This window comes from Ovis canadensis, chromosome 5 (genome assembly GCF_042477335.2).
Source record: "Ovis canadensis isolate MfBH-ARS-UI-01 breed Bighorn chromosome 5, ARS-UI_OviCan_v2, whole genome shotgun sequence".
In the NCBI taxonomy this organism is placed as follows: Eukaryota; Metazoa; Chordata; class Mammalia; order Artiodactyla; family Bovidae; genus Ovis; species Ovis canadensis.
In genome coordinates, this window is record NC_091249.1 from 72,508,283 (window position 1) to 72,530,000 (window position 21,718).

A 21,718-nucleotide genomic window follows, 5' to 3' on the forward strand; every position below is an offset into this window, starting at 1 on the left:
TGGGATTTCTTTGGAAGGAATGATGCTAAAGCTGAAACTCCAGTACTTTGGCCACCTCATGCGAAGAGTTGACTCATTGGAAAAGACTGTGATGCTGGGAGGGATTGGGGGCAGGAGGAGAAGGGGATGACAGAGCATGAGATGGCTGGACGGCATCATGGACTCAATGGACGTGAGTCTGGGTGAACTCCGGGAGATGTGATGGACAGGGAGGCCTGGTGTGCTGCGATTCATGGGGTCGCAAAGAGTCGGACACAACTGAGCGACTGAACTGAACTGAACTGATGTATAAAGCTGCTATGAACATTAATGTCTTTAGTGGATATATGTTTTTAATACTCTTGGGCAAATACCTAGGAATGGAACTGTTAAGTCATATGGTAACTTTACATATAACTTTTTGAGGAATTACCAAACTATTTCCCAAAGTAGCTACAACATTTTATAATATATTCCCACCAGCAATGTATGAGAGTTCCAACATTTTCACATCCATACCAACATCTTGTCTGTTTTCTTAATTTCAGTCATCTTAATGGATAGGAAATGGTGTCTCTTTGATTTGTCTTTACTTAATAACTAATGATGCTAAAGCTGAAATCCAGTACTTTGGCCACCTCATGTGAAGAGTTGACTCATTGGAAAAGACTCTGATTCTGGGAGTGATTGGGGGCAGGAGGAGAAGGGGACAACAGAGGATGAGATGGCTGGATGGCATCACTGACTCGATGGACGTGAGTCTGAGTGAACTCCGGGAGTTGGTGATGGACAGGGAGGCCTGGCATGCTGCAATTCATGGGGTCACAAAAAGTCAGACACGACTGAGCAGCTGAACTGAACTGACTGAATAACTAATGACAATGAGCATATTTTCATGTTTTGTTTTGGAAAATATCTATTCCAACCCTCTGCTTTGTTTTTAAATAAATTATTTTCCTGGTCATTGTAAGTTGCAAATGTAATTTTTTTTAATATACTCTAGATACTAGTCCCTTATCAGATATATAATTTGCAACTATTTTCTCCCATTCTGTGGTCTTTGCTCTTAAATGCAAAAGTCTTTAATTTTGATGATGTCCAAATTATCTATTTCCTCTTTTGTTTCTTGTAATTTAGTGTCATATCTAAAAAATAATCACCTATTCAAAGGTCACAAAGATGAACACCTATATTTTCTTCTAAGAACTCTATAGTTTTAGCTCTCACATTTATGTATTTCAAGTTAATTTATGTTATGATTTTTAACACAAAATGAGGTGGGGGTCCAATCTCATTTGTTTTGTATGTGACTATCCAGCTGTCCCAGAAAGTTTTTAAAAGATTATTCTTTCTTCACTAACTTGCTTTGTCATTCTAGTCAAAAATCAATTAAATGTACATATTAGAATTTATTTTTGGATTCCCAATTCTATTACACACTGTTTTGATTACTATAATCTTGCAGTAAAATTTTAAAGTGTTTAGTGTGAACCTTCACCTTTTTTCTTTTTGAAAACTCTTTTAGCTACCTTGTATTTCCCATAAGAATTTTAGGATTAGCTCATCCATTTTCCAAAAAGGGCAGCTAACTTTGATAGACAGAACTGCCATCTTAACAATATTAAATTTTGTTGGATTGGATCATTTTGTTATAAAGGCACTGTTGGCACAGATGGTAAAATGTAAATTAGAGTCTTGAGGTGAAGAGCACACAAGAAGTTACTTGTTATATTCTTGCAACAATTATCTCAAAATAAAAAGTTAAAGTTTAAAACTGTGTGTTTCCTAACTGCTGTGCAAAGCAGGTACTAGTAATCTGATTAAATCATTCTTACAAGAATTCAAAGTCAAAGCACAGTAGTGACTTCAAAATGTTAAATATCAAGAGAATATGGAAAGGATATGCTATCTAGGCTGAGTTTTTAAGTAAATTCTCAAATAAACTATAAGATTCTCCCTATCTCCTCCGCCTCTAATATACACTGAAAACATTTTAGAATTCCTTAGGAAATCTCAATTTCATAGTGACATTTTAAGTTGGTTTTCAGTATAAATCAGAGTTGCCTAAAAGATCTTATTTATGTAAGAAGAAAGGACTGCCATTGCTTTGAAAGAGATTTCTGAGATATTCAAGGGGCTTTCTGTCCAGGATTTCCTGGTTCCCAGATTCTGCAGCATTACTTTTCCCAGAGGTGAACACCTAACACATATGTGCACACTAATAGGCTCCAAACTGGTGACAGCCTTCATCAGAAACAGAGTAAGTTTAAGAAACTGGATGCACATCACTCTCCTCTTTCACCCTCATTAACAGGATGTATACAAGTGCTTTACAGTCACATATGAAAATCATAATCAGCTTGGGCTATGGTGCCATGATTAACTGTATTCTGAAAGCTTGTTAAAGAAAAGTTATTTGACACTTGTCAAAATGGTAAGGAAAGCATTATTCAAGGTATAGTCTTGAATATCCCTACTGTAATACCCCTATGGCAATGGGGAAAAGATTGGGCTTAACTCTAAATACAGCAAATGGATATTTTAGCCAAGGAGCTGGGTTAAGTACTCAGATGGAAAATTACTAATAAGAGATACTAAGGGGATTCTTGTTAAAGTCAGGCCAAGGACTTATATATTAAAAGTGGGGTATGAAAAACTTGATCAAATATAAAGGGTGATCAGATATCAAAAGTAGGGAGACGACTTGGCAGAATTCTATGCTAAGACATACCTGGAAAGGCCAAAGACATGAAGTAGAGGGGAGGCAGAGAGAAGGGAGGTGTGGGGAAGTCAAGGTCCATTTGACAAGAGAACTCAGAGAAGCCTAACTCAAGTTTGATAAAGAAGAGAATCTTCGTCAAGCTACAGTGAAGACACTGGCAATAGTTTCTCATTATTCATGGTATACCCAAGTTGTATTATAGTCTCTAAGACAGTGAATCTCCATTAATAATCACTGAGTAAGCAAATGAAAATAAAGAAACTAAGGCTTCTACAAGTTCAATAATTTGCACAAGGTCACACAGGGAATGGTGGAAAGTGAAAGTGAAAGTGAAGACACTCAGTAGTCATGTCCGACTCTTTGGGACCCCGTGGACTGTAGCCTACCAGGTTCCTCCATCCATGGGATTTTCCAGGCAAGAATACTGGAGTGGGTTGCCATTTCCTTCTCCAGGGGATCTTCCCAACCGAGGGATTGAACCCAGGTCTCCGGCATTGTAGGCAGATGCTTTACCATCTAAGCCACCAGGGAAATTTGGAATGATGGAGGTGGCAACGAATTCATATAACATTATGATGCCTGCCCTCCAAACCATCTCAGAACAGTTTCCAGTTGTTTTATCCTTCTGAAGAGAAACAAATATGAATTTTAGTCTCTCAGCCTTTGGCACTACCTCCATTAGTAGTAATAGACCGTGTCTTCCAACTCTGTCTACCAAAACTGCAAGAATTGCTTCTGAGGTCTTCTCACAGGGGCACTTTATTAAAAAAACTGGCACATTCCAAAAAGTGTTCTTGTAGCCTTTATCAAAGACTTCAAGTGAAGCATGGTTTGATGAAAGCACAATTAAGCTTATTCAAATCATGACTAAATGGCTGTTGGCTTATCTATTGAAAGTTATTTATTAGCAGGGCTTCCCTCATAGTTCTGTCAGTAAAGAATCTGCCTACAATCACCAGGAGACCCAGCTTCAATTCCTGGGTCAGGAAGATCCCCTGGAAAAGGAAATGGCAACCTACTCCAGTATTCTTGCCTGGAGAATCCCATGGACAGAGGAATCAGGCAGTCTACAGTTCATGAATTCACAAGAGTTGGACATGACTTAGCAACTAAACCACCAGCGCTGACCCTGTGTGTAACTACTTGCGAGGGCAAGTTAACATCTCATTTTTGAACCATCAGCCTGCATTTGGGGACCAGACAATCATGGCCAGAGTTCCAGGGACAGTCTAGCTCCCGCATCCACTAGCTCTGTTCTTTGCTATGATTGTTACATACCTCTTCATTATTGGCTTTGGGGAAATCCTCCTCCTAAGGGCTCTTGATAAAGAAGCTTTCACCAGAGATCTGGTGGGTAAATGAGGTATGAGTGCTCACCAACTCCACCCATTATACCATCTCCCCAAATATGGGATTTGGGGGGAAATTACTCTCTTCCTAAAAGTCACGAATTACTGCCTGTTTGTGCTGAATCAAGACTTGGATGCTGATACCTTTTCTCTGTTCCCAGTCTGGGGTCTCAACTGCCAACATTTACCCCTTTGGTTCTAGAGGAGAGAAGAGGAAAGAGGGGAACCTGAGAAAATGTTAAAACCTATAAAGCTGCCATGCTGATGACTCTTCCCAGAAAAAGCAGTACACCAAAGAATATGTAGTAAACCCAGTGAAATTACTTAACTTCCTTGTGACTTCATTCCCTCATCTGTAGAACAAAGAAAATGGTAGTTACTGTCTGTCAGAATGTTAGTTACTATCTGTTATGACGATCAAACTGTGTAACAGATGTAAAAGCACACAACTTAAAGAGGTGAAGAAAGAATGCCAACTTTATTGGGTCCTATGATCTATTAAAATGTCATATATAATCACCTCTCTTTCATAATAAAAAAAAGTCCCTCCTTAGCAGATGTTTCTGCCCTCTTCCCAGGCTTCTGTTTCTGGAAATAGCTATTTCACAACTGAGACAGAACTCTTGACAATACATAAGGCAGAAGCCATCCAGGCTGGGCAGACACCAGAAAGCCACTTCTTTTTCCTCCACTGGACTGCCCTTGGCCACTTCAGCAGCATGAGAACAACAGCCTTTGTCCTGCTCTCAGCCCTGGTGCTTCCAACCATCCTCAGTGAGTATCTCCCTCATAACCCTGCCCCTGCCCTGATATTGAGAGTTCATGTTATCTTCTATCCGTATAATTCTAAAATATATGCAACACATATAATAATGGAAAATTTTTGAAATGCACTTTTTTGTTTGTACCAATAAATGACCAAATTATATTATCATGGTGCAAGTGGACCTAACTGGTCAACCAAGGCCAAATTGCTATCATATAAACATTTAGTAAAACTTCTTTGGGAAATGTCTATCCAATGTATCCTTGGGCTTAACATCACTTTTTATTGGGATCTCATTTCATCATAAAACAATTCAATGCATGACTGGCAATCTATAGTTTGGCAGCATGAACTACTGTTCTTCTTCTTCCATTATTGAGTTGAAATCTGCCTCCCTAGACTTTTCAACTGCTAGTCCAATTTCTGCCTCTAGGCTTGTTACATAACAGCAGACACTTCCAATATATAAAACTTGTAGGTTTTTAAAAAAATATTTTCTAAGTTCAGATTATGAAGTAGGAAAGAACAGCACAAACTCATTATTATAATAGCTATTTCATCTTTTGGGCTACACTTAAAACCCACTTCAAAAAAGAAAATGAAAAGTTCTGTGTGAAGAGCTTTAACCTTTAATATTATGCTCATACAGCTTTGAAGTGAATCTTATATTTTGATGACAGTCTGAGAGCTGAAACAAATCAAAGATTAGTTTTCTAGTAAGATTAGATTCTTCCAGAGTTTAAATTTCTTTGTCTTTATCTTACAGATGTAGACTGCGTCAAACACCATGAACAGGTCTGTATGCCCATCTTGACATGAAAGTATTATTTTGTATAATTTTAAAGGCTAGTATCAGTAAAGAAATACTCAACACTACATATTAATTAAATTTCTACATGTTTGAAGGTTTATTTTTTAAGTTTCAAAAATTGTTTCTTTTAAAAAAACTGTAGGTAGACCTTTCTAAAAAGGAAGGGGTAGAAACCTAGCATCAGAGTGAATAGGTGCTGATTAAATTCTAGCTGTTTAATAGTGTGCCCATGGGAAACAATACTTGCGTCATATTTCACAATATTGTGAAATTTAAAGCTGTAATTTTTAAAAAGGGCTTAGCAGAGTACCTGACACATAATAAAGCTCAGGAAGGACAAGTCATGACTTAAAATGTCTAAATGGGTCACATACATCTTTGTTCTCTATCTTAAAGAATGAAGATTTTCATTTAACCTTTTTTTCATTACTCATTAAATAATGACTACTGTTGAGACAATCTAGGTGTGGTAGTAAAAACTTAAGCTAGCTACCAGGCAATTTGGGTTTTAGACTAGCTCTACTGCTTTCTAGCTGCATGACCCTATGACCCTATGTCCCTTCCACTGCTTTAAATCAAAAATTTTGGTTTCCCTGTTAAAGAAAATAAGAGATTAAGACTGTAAATTTTGGAGTCAGGATTGAGTTCAAGCCTTCCTTCATGATTTATTAGCTGTATGAGAATGAAAAGGTTCAGTTCAGTTCAGTCACTCAGTCATATCCCACTCTGCGACCCCATGAATTGCAGCACACCAGGCCTCCCCATCCATCACCAACTCCCGGAGTTCACTCAGACTCATGACCATCGAGTCAGTGATGCCATCCAGCGATATCATCCTCTGTCGTCCCCTTCTCCTCCTGCCCCCAATCCCTCCCAGCATCAGAGTCTTTTCCAACGAGTCAATTCTTCTCATCAGGTGGCCAATGTATTGGAGTTTCAGCTTCAGCCTCAGTCCTTCCAAAGGACACCCAGGGCTGATCTCCTTTCGAATGGACTGGTTGGATCTCCTTGCAGTTCAGGGGACGCTCAAGAGTCTTCTCCAACACCACAGTTCAAAAGCATCAGTTCTTCGGTGCTCAGCTTTCTTCACAGTCCAACTCTCACATCCATACATGACCACTGGAAAAACCATAGCCTTGACTAGATGGAACTTTGTTGGCAAAGTAATGTCTCTGCTTTTGAATATGCTATCTAGGTTGGTCATAACTTTTCTTCCAAGGAGTAAGTGTCTTTTAATTTCATGGCTGCAATCACCATCAGCAGTGACTTTGGAGCCCCCGAAAATAAAGTCTGACACTGTTTCCACTGTTTCCCCATCTATTTGCCATGAAGTGATGGGATCGAATGCCACAATCTTAGTTTTCTGAATGTTGAGCTTTAAGCTAACTTTGTCACTCTCCTCTTTCACGTTCATCAAGAGGCTCTTTAGTTCTTCTTCACTTTCTGCCATAAGGGTGGTGTCATCTGTATATCTGAGGTTATTGATATTTCTCCCAGCAATCTTGATTCCAGCTTGTGCTTCATCCAGCCCAGCATTTCTCATGATGTACTCTGTATATAAGTTAAATAAGCAGAGTGACAATATACAGCCTTGATGCATTCCTTTCCCAGTTTGGAATCAGTCTGTTGTTTCATGTACAGTTTTAACTGTTGCTTCCTGACCTGCATAGATTTCTCAGGAGGCAGGTCAGGTGGTCTGGTATTCCCATCTCTTTCAGAATTTTCCAGAGTTTTGTTGTGGTCCACACAGTCAAAGGCTTTGGCATAGTCAATAAAGCAGAGTAGAGGTTTTTTTGTAACTCTCTTGCTTTTTCAATGATCCAGCGGATTTTGGCAATTTGATCTCTGGTTCCTCTTCCTTTTCTAAAACCAGCTTGAACATCTGGAAGTTCACAGTTCATGTACTACTGAAGCCTGACTTGAGAATTTTGAGCATTACTTTACTAGCATGTGAGATGAGTGCAATTGTGTGGTAGTTTGAGCATTCTTTGGCATTGCCTTTCTTTGGGATTGGAATGAAAACTGACCTTTTCCAGTCCTGTGGCCACTGTCAAGTTTTCCAAATTTGCTGGCATATTGAGTACAGCACTTTCACAGCATCATCTTCCAAGATTTGAAACAGCTCAACTGGAATTCCATCACCTCCCCTAGCTTTGTTCATAGTGATGCTTCCTAAGGCCCATTTACTTCGCATTCCAGGATGTACAGTTCTAGGTGAGTGATCATGCCATCATAATTATCTGGGTCATGAAGATCTATTTTATATAGTTCTTCTGTGTATTCTTGCCATCTCTTCTTAATATCTTCTGCTTCTGTTAGGTCCATACCATTTCTATCCTTTATCGTGCCCATCTTTGCATGAAATGTTCCCTTGGTATCTCTAATTTTCTTGAAGAGATCTCTAGTCTTTCCCATTCTATTGTTTTCCTCTATTTGTTTGCACTGTTCCCTGAGGAAGGCTTTCTTATCTCTCCTTGCTATTCTTTGGAACTCTGCATTCAAATGGGTATATCTTTCCTTATCTCCTTTGCCTTTCACTTCTCTTCTTTTCTCAGCTATCTGTCCTCAGACAACCATTTTCCTTTTTGTATTTCTTTTTCTTGGGGATGGTCTTGATTCCTGCCTCCTGTACAATGTCATGAACCTCTGTCCATAGTTCTTCAGGCACTGTTTATTAGATCTAATCCCTTAAATCTATTTATCACTTCCACTGTATACTTGTGAGGGATTTGATTTAGGTTATATCTGAATGGTCTAGTGGTTTTCTCTATTTTCTTCAGTTCAGTTCAGTTCAGTCACTCAGTCATGTCCGACTCTTTGCGACCCCATGAATCACAGCACACCAGGCCTCCTTGTCCATCACCAGCTCCTGGAGGTCACTCAGACTCATGTCCATCAAGTCAGTGATGCCATCTAGCCATCTCATCCTCTGTCATCCCCTTCTCCTCCTGCCCCCAATCCCTCCCAGCAGCAGAGTCTTTTCCAATAAGTCAACTCTTTGCATGAGGTGGCCAAAGTACTGGAGCTTTAAGTCTGAATTTGGCAATAAGGAGTTCAGGATCTGAGCCACAGTCAGCTCCCGGTCTTGTTTTTGCTGACTATATAGAACTTCTCCATCTTTGGCTGCAAAGAATATAATCAATCTGATTTCAGCATTGACCATCTAGTGATGTCCATGTGTAGAGTCATCTCTTGCATTGTTGGAAGAGGGTGTTGGCTATGACCAGCATGTTATCTTGGCAAAACTGTTAGCCTTTTCCCTACTTAATTTTGTATTCCAAGGCCAAATTTTCCTGTTACTCCAGGTATATCTTGACTTCATACTTTTGCATTCCAGTCCCCTGTAATGAAAAGGACATTTTACAAACCACAGGGCAGCCATACCTGACATGGGGTATTGCTGTTCCATTTTCCACCAAGCTGTACTAGCCTCTGAAGTCCCCTCCCACTATGTCATGCTTAGTAATCTTTGTATTGGCAGCTTTCAGCACAGCTCTAAAATTTAGAAGGTTCATGAAGTATAGTAACTAAAGGAGTAGATTAATTAAGTAATGAAACATATCTGAAGGGGAACTTGAATTTTAGCATATTTTGAGTTATCTAAGTGGAGATACTCAAACATTAGAAAAATATCATGTCTGCAAGCGAACTTATTTTTGAAACCAAATCAGAGTCACAGACATAGAGAAGAGACAGGTTGCCAGGGGTGGGGGGCAGATTGGTAGATGCAAACTAATATATATAGAATGAGTACACGAGGTCTCACTGTACACTACAGGGAACTATATTCAGTGTCTATATAACTTAATCAATTGGCTGTGTACCAGAAACTAACACAACATTGCAAATTGTAAATCAGCTATACTTCAATAAAAATAAATTTTTTAAAAAAGAAAAATATGATGTCTGAAACTCTGGGACAGAAGGAGCTGGAAAGGTAGAGTCTTTGGTAAAGAACTGGAGTTAGTGTAGAATTTGAAGTAAAGCCAGAACAAAATTAATAGCTATCATGTATTCACTATTTACCATGCCATGTACTGCTAAGTATTTCATACATATCTTCTCAGTTATGTATGTTTCACTTTACTATTACCATACAGTTATTATTGCCTTCATTTTGCAGATAAATAAAGTAAGGCTTAGAGAGGAAAAATAATTGTCCCAGAGTTATATAGTTAGGATTTGAATTCCAACATGTTTGACTTTAATGTCCACACTGCACAATTTGCTCAAAGATGAAAAACCTAGAAAATTCTTTCTTGGTAATTTCCTACTTGCTCCTGCAGGCAACTTATCACCTTGGCTTTGGCTCCAGAAACTGAGATTAGTGGATCTCAACTACAATGTTAAAATATATCTGTTTACCTATGTGCTAGTGAAGTGTATATCAAGTACCTTGTTACCAATAATTAATGGCAAATGTTGCTATGATGTAATAGTCCTTATAACTATAGTAGTTATCCTCATAATATATCTCATACTTACATTCAGGCAGAACTTTTAAAGTGAAAGAGAGGAGTAGCAAACTGCTACATGAGATATGTAGAAAATTGATCCCATGGCAATGGTTGTACTTGTGAATATGCTATGTGTTGAGAACAGATGCATCAACCAGTATGGTGGAAAAGATTCTATTTTAAAATAGATAATGATTCAGTTACCAGTTATTATAAAGAAGTTTATCACTCATGATTATATATATGACATAATTTTCTTTCTTTTTTTCCTTACTGTATCTTGGGGTTAGTTGAGAATAGACAGTTGGAATAAGACACAAATGCACTGAGAGCGTTCTGAACTTGCTTGGAAAATCCTAAATCCTGAGAATAAAAATTTTGCTTAAGGAATTCAAGGCTTTTTATATGTATTTCCAGATTGACTGTAGTAAATATAAAATGTTACCACTAGAAGAAAGATTTTGTTATGACATATATACACCAATTTGTGGATCTGATGGCAAAACTTACGGCAATGATTGCTACTTTTGTTATGAAGTTGAGTAAGTATTGAAATAGTTTTCTACATTTAAGGGTTAATAATTACATGTTAAGACAAATGTACTTGAAACAGAAGGAGTTGTTTATGGTATAGAATATGTAAATCATCTCATGCTGACTCTGATGAATAGAATTCTCATAATTTACAGGATTCGGGAGTCACTGGTATTACTGTGTCACTACATAGTGACAGTAAGAGTGAGTAGAGAACCTTAGAAGGAAGGAATCTTGGAAAGAAATTTAAAGGTCATCCAGGAGAAGGCAATGGCAATCCACTCCAGTACTCTTGCCTGGAAAATCCCATGGACGGAGGCTCCTGGAAGGCTGCAGTCCATGGGGTCGCTGAGGGTTGGACATGACTGAGCGACTTCACTTTCACTTTTCACTTTCAGGCATTGGAGAAGGAAATGGCAACCCACTCCAGTGTTCTTGCCTGGAGAATCCCAGGGACGGGGGAGCCTGGTGGGCTGCCATCTATGGGGTCGCACAGAGTCGGACACGACTGAAGTGACTTAGCAGCAGACTTAGCAGCAGTTCAACTTCTACCTATTAATCTATTGCTTAAACTCTTTCCACAAAAAATTCACCAGTTTGGCTCGCAGTCATGTTTTGGTTATTTTCAGGGAAAAAGAAATATCCCTCCATCTAGGCATGCCAGTCCACAACTGCTAGGATGATCTGTGTTTATTGTTCAGCTTCAACAACTAAGTCTGGATATGTTAGAGCTCCTTAACGATTGGTCCAAAAGGGGACACTACTTGAAAAGCCTAAAGAAATTGTTCTGAGTATGATTTCTCAAAAAAAAAAAAAAAAAAAGGTATGCTGGAGGTATAATAAACTTAAATTTAGAAAATCAAATAACCAGAAGCAGTTTAAAGATTACAAAGTAATCATCCAAAAGATATATTAGTATCAGCTCAAAAAGCACGAAATGATGACTAATATACTAGAGTGTATTTAGAAACTTACAGTTCCCTTTAAGTACTTTTAAAACAAACATGACTGAAAACTAGCATCTAATATATAAGGCATATTGTTCTGATTCTGTTTTATTAAGAAAAATTTATGAACTCTTATAAAAAAGGCTTACATGTATCTTCTTTAAATAAAAAATCCATTAAAATACGTTTTTAGGGACATAAACTGACTGTGATGTATTATGAGCCCATCCTTATGTAATCAGCACCACTTGCTAAAAAATCCCTAAACTGACATCACTCCTTTTAAAAGCATCAATAAATGGAGAGACTTGGCTACATTTTGAGGGGCTCACTGGTGAAATGTGGATGCTAATGAAATGCTTATGGCCTCAGCATTTCTCACTTGTTGTTATTTTTGTCTCCACAGGAAAACTAACAACAAACTTAAATTTGTACACTTTGGAAAATGCTGAATCTGTCTTATGACTACAAACACAAGAGACACATTTTTTCTCCCATATAATCTATACCATATTACCTAATCTTGTCACTATTATGTCTTGATTTGCTTGTAAAATAAAGTGAAATAAATGCATGTCTGACTTTTTGTTTAGGAGTTGAATCTTCTAGATTTGCTTCACTTTTGCGTAATCTTTATAAGACAACTTTAGGGCCACATCCTAGGGGAAAGAGGCCAATTAAGACTAGAAGTGATGCTGAAGCTCTAATATTCTGGCCACCTGATGCGAAGAGGTGACTCATTGGAAAAGACCCTGATGCTAGGAAAGACTGAAGGCAGGAGGAGAAGGGGATGACAGAGGATGAGATGGTTGGATGGCATTACTGAATCAATGGACATGAGTATGAGCAAACTCTGGGAGACGGTGAAGGACAGGGAAGTCTGGCGTGCTGCAGTCCATGAGATCGCAAAGAGTCAGACATGACTGAAAGACTGAATGGCAACAAATATTCCAATAAAAATTAAAGAATAAAATAAAAATAAAGAATGCCAGTACGCATTGCCCCCCACAACTAAGTATAACAACAATGTTAAATTAAAATCAGCGTGTTGCTATTTTGCTCAGTTGCTCAGTCATGTCAGACTGAACAACAACAAAGCAGGAACCAGAAAAATCAAAAGAGCTAAAGCTGGTGCCTTCTCTTGCCCAGGCTAGGAAAACATTCCCTGTGTATAACTTAGTTCTGGCCTATTTCTGAAAAATTCCTGAATATATAAAGAGGGAGACTTCAAGCACAACAATCAGGAAATACTGTTTTGCTATATGTCTCTTGTGTTTAAGACACTGAAAGCAACCCTGGGTGGAGACTGCTACTTCTTCCCAGAGAATATGTCTGTAAAACATTTCAAGTAAATACAGCCAGAAAAGTTGTGCAAGTTCCCACGAATTAGTTGATGTCTCCCATGTTTTTCTTTCTTTAAAGTCTGATCTCAGGTCTACAACCTAAAACTTGAAATCCTACAAATACATTATGTATCACAAAATTATATTATTATATATTTCAAAGACCATATTATTTGTTCCCCAAAACAGACTGTGCCTTGCAAACTTTTAAATCTATCTGTACATCTATTCAATGAACACATATCTATTAATGCCTACTTTGAGTCTATGTTAAGACTTGGTAGCATATAATAGTGAATAGAATTGATTTGGTCTTGTCCGCTTAGAGTTTACATTCTGTGGAAAAATTATTTGCCATGCTTAGTACAGCATCCTGTACAAAAGTGATATTATACAAATATGTTTAGTAACACTGAATCAAAATTAAGCAACATTTCAATTGTATTGTAACAGAGTCACATTATATAAGTATATAACATACGAAAATCTAACTACGTGATCTCTGCAAAGAGGGAAAAGGAGAAATCTCTGCAAAGTGGGAGAAAAAGTTAAACTGTTTTCAACTGTGTTCTGATTTCACAGATCCATCAGAAATTTAGGGACTGACACTGTCCGCCCCAATGACATGAAGTAGGACTTCAAGTAGGATACTGTCTGTTGTAGTGGTTATTTTCTTGTTTCCCCAAGTGTTTTAAAAAAACACTCCTTAAAGAAACTCTTTAAAGAAATTGAAAATACTGACTTGAATGTCATTTATCTTTTCACCAAATACTAATTAAATATCCACATTTTGTTAGATGCTAGAAATGCATCAATCAGTTCAGTTCAGTTCAGTTGCTCAGTCGTGTCCGACTGTTTGCGACCCCATGAATCGCAGCACGCCAGGCCTCCCTGTCCATCACCAACTCCCAGAGTTCACACAGATCCACGTCCATCAACTCAGTGATGCCATCCAGCCATCTCATCCTCTGTTGTCCCCTTCTTCTCCTGCCCCCAATCCCTCCCAGCATCAGAGTCCTTTCCAGTGAGTCAACTCTTCACATGAGGTGGCCAAAGTCCTGGAGTTTCAGCTTTAGCATCATTCCCTCCAAAGAAATCCCAAGGCTGATCTCCTTCAGAATGGACTGGTTGGATCTCCTTGCAGTCCAAGGGACTGTCAAGAGTCTTCTCCAACACCACAGTTCAAAAGCATCAATTCTTCGGCGCTCAGCTTTCTTCACAGTCCAACCCTCACATCCATACATGACCACTGGAAAAATCATAGCCTTGACTAGACGGACCTTGTTGGCAAAGTAATGTCTCTGCTTTTGAATATGCTATCTAGGTTGGTCATAACCTTTTTTCCAAGGAGTAAGCGTCTTTTAATTTCATGGCTGCAGTCACCATTTGCAGTGATTTTGGAGCCCCCCAAAATAAAGTCTGACACTGTTTCTACTGTTTCCCCATCTATTTCCCATGAAGTGAAGGGACCAGATGCCATGATCTTCATTTTCTGAGTGTTGAGCTTTAAGCCAACTTTTTCACTCTCCACTTTCACTTCATCAAGAGGTTTTTTAGTTCCTCTTCACTTTCTGCCATAAGGGTGGTGTCATCTGCGTATCTGAGGTTATTGATATTTCTCCCAGCAATAAGCAAATACAAAAATTCATTCTTTCTTTATGAAGCTTTAAGATTACATAGGAATAATAATATTAATAAGATATCAATCAAATACATGTGTGTTTGAGTGTATGGCGAATCTTGAGACTAGTTAAGCAGAAAATGATCTCTGGTGCAGGAGTGGAGTTGGGGGTAGGGTGGGAGGCAATAGTCATGGGGTTAAGAAGCAAGAAGCACCATTACAAGCAGAGAGAACAAAGTAACTAACACCAACAGTTGGTGAGTTCATATTTTTAAACCACTCTTCCTCCTAAGCCCCTTCTATAATCCACTCCCCACAATCTATTTTCCAATTACTTCCAAAGTGGTATTTCTGAAACACTGATCTCATCTTGTCATCTTCCTGCAAAAACTGTTTTAGTGAGTATCACTGCCTAATCCTCCATCAGTCCCAGCCACCTCGCTCTCCATCTGCATCCCTCTCCACTCCACATTTTGATATGAACTGCTTCCCACTCTCAGAACCTTGCATGAACTCTGCAATTTTCCACATGCTGCTCCCTCTTCCAGTACTTCTCTTTCTCAATCTCCAATACCAATTCCACTCATTAAAGATTCAGCCCCAGGGTTATCGTCTCTAAAAATCTCCTATGTATTCAGTCCTGCTAGATCAGCATGTTTTACCTTATATTCTCATTAGCTTAATAAATATCTATCTCTTTTGTTACATTGTGAGCTCACAGCTGGTACACTGCAGGTGTTCAAATAATGCTTTATAAATTAATTGAATTAAACTAAAATTAATTGACTTTTACTTCTATCACCAAGAAAGGAAGCAAACCATGGTGTCTTATCCCAGATAACCCTGAAGTCAGATGTCACTTCCTGATTCACCTGAAATTTTTGCATCTGTTTGCATTCTACATCAACCGAAGCTCTGAATGGTTATTCAAGTTCCTACAAACAGAATCCACAGACACACAAATAATAGCAATGACTGTTTTCCTAGAGACTGCCACACAAAGATAGAGATGGTGGTTGCCTTGCACACCCACAGCCTAAAACTCTCCATTACGTTCCTGTTCTCTATATTTGTATCTTGCAACGCTGTCTTGTAAGTCAATCCTTATGATTTTTAGCATGAAAACTGCCATCAAATTTTAAAGATTTCCAAATAAAATAAAGTAAAATTAAATACATTGTCGAAACATGTTCCCTATTCAAATTCTAAGAAATCTCACTCTGCTTCTTTTTCTTCCTCATATTTAAGCAAAGCAGGTATTACTACATCCAATCAACCTGTCCTCCTGGAACAGGTCACTCCTGTCTCTCTCCAAAAACAAAGCTAAGTGGAAGCACTGACTTTGACTTTGGAATTTTAATTAACAATAATAGTACAGATCAAGGAAATGTAAGCCAGAGCCAGAAAAACACACCTCAACAAAATATCTACATGGACACACACTGAAAACTTTCCAGAATTTCTGAAGAAAAGAAACTTTGAGTTCACAGAAAAGTAAGCTTTTTAAGAATGCCTAATAAAACTCTACAAACGAACTGCTAAAGTTCTGAAAAATGCTTCTGGAGAGATCTGAAAACTACTGGATCGTTACCTGTTGCCAGACTCCTAGGCACTTCCTTCTGGGATGTAAGGCATTTAACTCCTGAAAATAGGTTCTGAGGTTAAAAGAACTATGGCCAGGCCTAGCCAAGTTCTCCATGGCTCATCCATCAACAAGCCCAGTTTTGGGGTTTCACTCTCCCTAATCCCAGTTTCTGAATCTCATTCTTCATGTGGGAAAGCCCACCTGAAGCCCCACCTCTGTAACTGACCCAGCAGCCAGACCTTTTGGCTCTTTGCCCTTCCAAGTTGTGCTCCCTGTTTCTCTCTTTCTCTCTGTTTTACTGCTCCTAGAAATGAAGCCCAGTGGCAGACACCCCCAAAATATTGGCAGACTTCTCCTGTGGTGCTCACCTCCCTTGTCTGCCTGTTTTTAGACTGCTTGTCTGGGCTCCAGTTTACCTATGAGGCCTACACATTGCCTGGACTACCATCTGCTTGTTGCCACTCTTTAGATATGAACATGTCCCTCAATCAGACTGAAATTATCTGTGATACAATGTATAAGGTGGTGGTCATTTTGCAAAATGGTATATATACATGTCTAATCATTATGTTGTATACATTAAACTAATATTATATATCAATTACATCTCAATTTTAAAGAAACACAGATTAAAAAACTCTAAGGAAGCTGAAAAAAAAGATGAGGGGTTTTGAAGAAAGAGAACTTTGGGGTCAAATCTAGATTCGCTACTTCTGAGAAAACTTGAGTTAGTGATTTAACCTCTGAGTTTCAGTTCTTGCATTTCAAAATGGGAGCAAAAGCAGCTGCTCATGAACTGGTATGAATCACTATACATACAGCATATACTATTGTGCCTGGCACATAATTAGCCAAAAATTAATAAATGATTTAAAAATAATAGAGCAAAAACTTGTGGTTGCCCTAAATTTGTCTACTAAGCACAATGGATGGTTCTATTTCAGGTTCTGGCCCCTCCCTGTCTTCTTTCCAGCCCCACCCTGTTACCCATGCTTGACCCCACCCGAAGAGTCAGAACTATGAACCTCCTGTCAGGGCAGAGCCACAGAAGTCAGCAGAGTAGTTTGATTGAAATGAAATAAAAACACAGTCTTCTATCAGAGACTTTAAAAAGATTTCTAAAAAGATGGTGCTCATGTTTGGTTTAAAATATATATCTTCTAGTTTTGAGGCTCAAGAGCAAGAACTTTGGTCCTGTTTATATTTGTATCTAAAATGGGTATTGGTCTATCTGTTTCTGCACTACCTGAAAAATAGTAGGCAGTGCCTGACAAACATCATATATATAATTTTTAAACTGTCAAGAAAGAAAACATCAGAATCAACAGGGTGAATATAATCAAGGCCATGTATTCAACATCCTAATGGCATCAGTGGTCCCACACTAAATTCTGCATTTCCAGAAAATAACAAAAGAAACCAATATTTAGCAAAGGGCAGAGAACAGAGAACTAAATTCCTCCACAGACAGAAAAACGTTTCCAGAGTCTGTGGTTGCATAAGTGTCTTTGCCGGAGGAGAGGAAGACTGGTTGAATTAGGTGGGAGCTGGCAGCAGGAGATGCAGTAAAGAATGAGAATTAGGGGCTTCTACTGGCAAACCCAAAAGGTAAAAACCTCACTCACACAACTTTCTAGAAAATTAACTGACTGCATACTTGCCTGAAGAACACTCTGCTTGGAGGTCAGAACAAAAAGACTACCATCAGAAAAGCTAAGTTAGCTGTACAGTGATGATCAGAAGGTCTGATGCTAATTGCACAATATCCCTGATTATAGGGATGGGTTGTGTCTTGGGTTGTGCCTCCCACCTCATCTCTCCAGACCACACCAGAAGATCTGTAAGATTCTACCTGTGAAAACACTAGTTCTTAGAAGGGAAAGACGAAAGAGGATTACTGGGTAGAATGAAAACAGGGTGGAATGAGCTTGGGAAAGCAGGGTTCTTAAACCTGTGGATGACAATATGCAAAAGATAACTTTCAAAAATCAACTAGAAGCAACGGGAATAGAAGATGAGAGGGGTCTTTTCAGGAAAGAAGAGAGCTGGTCCCCAGCAGAAGAATCTGGGGTGGAGGCGCTGTTGCTCTGCAGAGAACCCCCCCTTCAAGATCCATGAAGAAGACAAGAAAGAACAAACAGAAGCCTTGTGGAAATGGAGATGGTGGCAACACTAGTGAAGCACTTCGACCACCTTGGAAGAAAAGGGCTCACTGTTGAAGTTAGGAGGCATTTAGGAGTAGAATGGAAAATAAAGATTCCAGAAGAATTAAAATCATGGCTTGTTGAGGACTGGGACTTAGTTACTAGGCAGGAGCAGCTGTTTCAACTCTCTGCTAAGAAAAATGTAGATGTTATTCTACACAGCATTTACAAAAGCTATAAAGAGTACGCAAATTGCAAGAAATTGCAGGGAAATGTTGGTGATAAGGAGTATGTGGTTAATAAAGTTGTGACAGGAATAAAAGAGTATTTCAATGTGATACTGGGCACTCAGCTGCTCTCCACATTTTAGAGACTCCAGTATGCCAAAATCCTCTTGGCTCACCCTGATGTGCCAGTGTCCCAGGTTTAGGCAGCACCACACCTACTCAGATTATTTGTAAGAACTGGAGCAATATTGGCACACACACCCCTTGATGAGAAGAGTCTTGCACTATTGCTGGGCTGTTGGCATGATTTCCAAAAATACCTGGCAAAAGATGCTATGTCTCTATTTACTGCCAGTGGTTACAAAGTGGCTTCTGCTGAGAACCACCACAAAGCCCTGTGAGGGTCTACTGAATACTCACTGTTATGTCTGGTATCTGTAAACATTCTTTTTGTTCTTTGTCTTTCTCTTGCATAATTGATGTTCTTTAAAATTGCTAACGTATAACAGGGCTTATGCTTCAGTTAGTTTTCTGTTTTATCCTAAACAGAATATAAAAGGAGTGCAGGCTCCTTTTCTCATTTCAAAGTTCCTACCAGTACAGGCAGTAATTAGACAAAGAAGAAACATTCACTAGAACAATTTATTGCCTACTTGACAACCTTGCTTGAATGCTTGTGGTTCTACCTCTTTAACACTACACAATTTTCTGTTAAGACTATGTGCAAAATATACCCTGATTCCTAGTTCCAAAGGTTCAACTTAATATATATACACCTGAAAACTCAAGCATTTGTGCTTTTCTTAACAGTGCTTGAAGTAAAAGAGCCCATCCTCTGAAAGTTCATTTGTGTTGCTTGAACATTCTGTTAATATCATTGTTCAAATTGTTGAAGGATGGTAGTTTGGTCCATAGTTTTTGCATTTGAGTCTAATGCACGTTCTAACATGAAAGAGGCAATGCACTATTGTATAGCCACAGTTTTCTGGAGAAGTTGATATTTTAGGAATTGTATTTCAGATTTTAAACAAAATTTGTCTCTAAATTTCAAAGCAGTTAAAAAAAGAATGGGAATTAGGGAAGGGGCATGTAAAAGATTTATATGATTTTATATAAGACATAAAAGATTTCAAAGATACAGCTTGTGCTATTTCTTATATTGTGTGATAGGTACATGAGCATTTGTGTTGTGGTTGTTGATATTATTATTATTGTTTAAACTATCTGTATATTATTAATACATATACTCTTGCATGTATAATACATGATGAAATAGAGAAAAGACAAGGAGGAAAAAGGGGGGAAAAAAAGTAGATGCTCTCAGGTATAAACTGGCCCTGAATTTGAGAGGATTTGCTAAGTGCAAAGCATCAGTATGTTTACTTTTAAGGCATCCTGTCTTCTCCAATAACCACACGTCTCTTTGACACCTTTTTACTCAAGGACAGAGACTTACTCCTTTCCAAAAATAGTCCTAAGTAGAGTAGGAAACTAACCCAATACAGAGACCCACTATATGGAGTAAGGGATGCAGACTGGAATAGTGCATTATATTATGCAATGGCCTGAATATTTCTGCTTTCTCTGTGAAATTTCCCACGAAAAGCAAAGCAAAGAATTAAGGACATTTTGTGACAGAAATTGTTGGTCAAATAAAGGACCTCAAAAATTGATCCAGTGATACAGAGATTTCTGGGTTTCATACACCAGTTAAATTTTTTTATAATTATTTATTGCAAATTAAAGTAAAAAGCACAATATAAATCTAAGACAAAAAAATCACCCACAATCTTTAGAAAACATCATTTTTATCACTTATATGTATATAGTTAGAGTTTCCTATATCAGTAATAATATCATAAATACAGTTTTGTTTGTATTCTGTTTTGCTTAATGTTATATCATAAGAATTTTTTCTTGTTTCTTTTTTCTTTCCTAACTTCCTAAAATAACCAGTATAAACAGTAACTTAAAAGAAATATAACTGGGAAAAAAAAATGAGTAATCTAATGTAGCATTGCCAATTTTGTTCTATAAAGACACTGATAAAAATTACAATGTACTTTCATAATTGTTTCTTAATATCAAATAATAGTTGTAATTTTGCATTCTTTTAATTACTTAATGGTTTTTTTTTTCTCATTTTGCCTTGGAAAGGCCAAAAGTCTCCTATGAATCAGGTACTAGCATTTAAGAATCACTCATGAAAATCAAGGGTCTTCAAACAGCGTTCTAAGGAACTCTTGGAAGTCCCTGGCATGGCCTGAAGAGTGCAGTAAAGAAAAAGCGGGCCCAGTGATTTGGAATCCTCTACTCTGACATAAATTCTGATACATTTGGCTTTTATTTATCTGTATTGAAGTACAGTTGACTTACAATGTGGTGTCAGTTTCAGGTATATATACAGCACAGCGATTCAGTTATGTGTACACATACACACACACACATATATATTTTTTAGATTATTTTCCCTTACAGGTTCCCTGACAGCTCAATTGGTAAAGAATCCTGCCTGCAATGCAGGAGACCCCAGTTTGATTACTGGGCCATGAAGATCCACTGGAGAAGGGATAGGCTACCCACTCCAGTAATTTTGGGCTTTCCTTGTGGCTCAGCTGGTAAAGGATCCACCTGCAATGCAGGGGACCTGGGTTCAATCCCTGGGTTGGGAAGATCCTGGAGAAGGGAAAGGCTACCCACTCTAGTAATCTGGCCTGGAGAATTCCATGGACTGTATAGTCCATGGGGTTGCAAAGGGTTTGTCAAGACTGAGCAACTTTCACTCTCACAGGTTACAGAATATTGAGATATTGAGTATAGTTCCCTGTGATATACAATAGGTCCTTGCTGGTTACCTATTTTATATATAGTAATGTGTATATTTTAATCCCAACTTCCTAGTTTATTTCTCACACTACCCTCCCCACTGCTCATTCTTTTTATATTGAGTTATAGAGGATTTTTCTTTTTCTAAGAATATTGGCAGTAAGCAAAAAGCAGGAGTCAAGAATTTTAATCAAGGACTCAGAAGACTATGTGTGGCTTCATTTTTTTCAAAAATATACCAGTGTGTTTCTGTGCAGAAAAGCAGGTGAAACTCAGTAAGTCGGTGGCGGAAGTTAAGGGGCAGAGAAGTAGGTGTCAGTTAAGATTCTAAACTGCTGTACTAAGGAGGAAACTGGTAGGCTGCAGTCCATGGGGTCGCTAGGAGTTGGACTCGACTGAGCGACTTC

At 38.3% G+C, this 21,718-nt stretch overlaps 1 protein-coding gene and 1 pseudogene across 1 annotated transcript; both read left to right on the forward strand.

Annotated features, from left to right (window-relative positions):
* Window positions 1-4,736: 4,736 nt before the first annotated feature.
* Window positions 4,737-12,017, forward strand: SPINK9 (serine peptidase inhibitor Kazal type 9). The gene is made up of 4 exons (XM_069592733.1): window positions 4,737-4,824; window positions 5,583-5,611; window positions 10,502-10,626; window positions 11,972-12,017. The coding sequence occupies exons 1-4, from the start codon at window positions 4,770-4,772 to the stop codon at window positions 12,015-12,017; spliced, it is 255 nt and encodes an 84-aa protein (XP_069448834.1). The 5' UTR covers window positions 4,737-4,769.
* A 6,035-nt stretch (window positions 12,018-18,052) lies between these two features.
* On the forward strand, window positions 18,053-18,886 carry LOC138441412 (mortality factor 4-like protein 2; annotated as a pseudogene).
* The last annotated feature ends 2,832 nt before the right edge of the window (window positions 18,887-21,718 follow it).

Excerpts from the sequence above, each read along its gene's own strand:
- SPINK9 (XM_069592733.1), top strand. The coding sequence starts at position 4,770 with ATGAGAACAACAGCCTTTGTCCTGCTCTCAGCCCTGGTGCTTCCAACC. Across the intron at positions 4,825-5,582 it reads GGTGCTTCCAACCATCCTCA|ATGTAGACTGCGTCAAACAC; the intron begins GTGAGTATCTCC and ends TTTATCTTACAG. Across the intron at positions 10,627-11,971 it reads TACTTTTGTTATGAAGTTGA|GAAAACTAACAACAAACTTA; the intron begins GTAAGTATTGAA and ends TTGTCTCCACAG.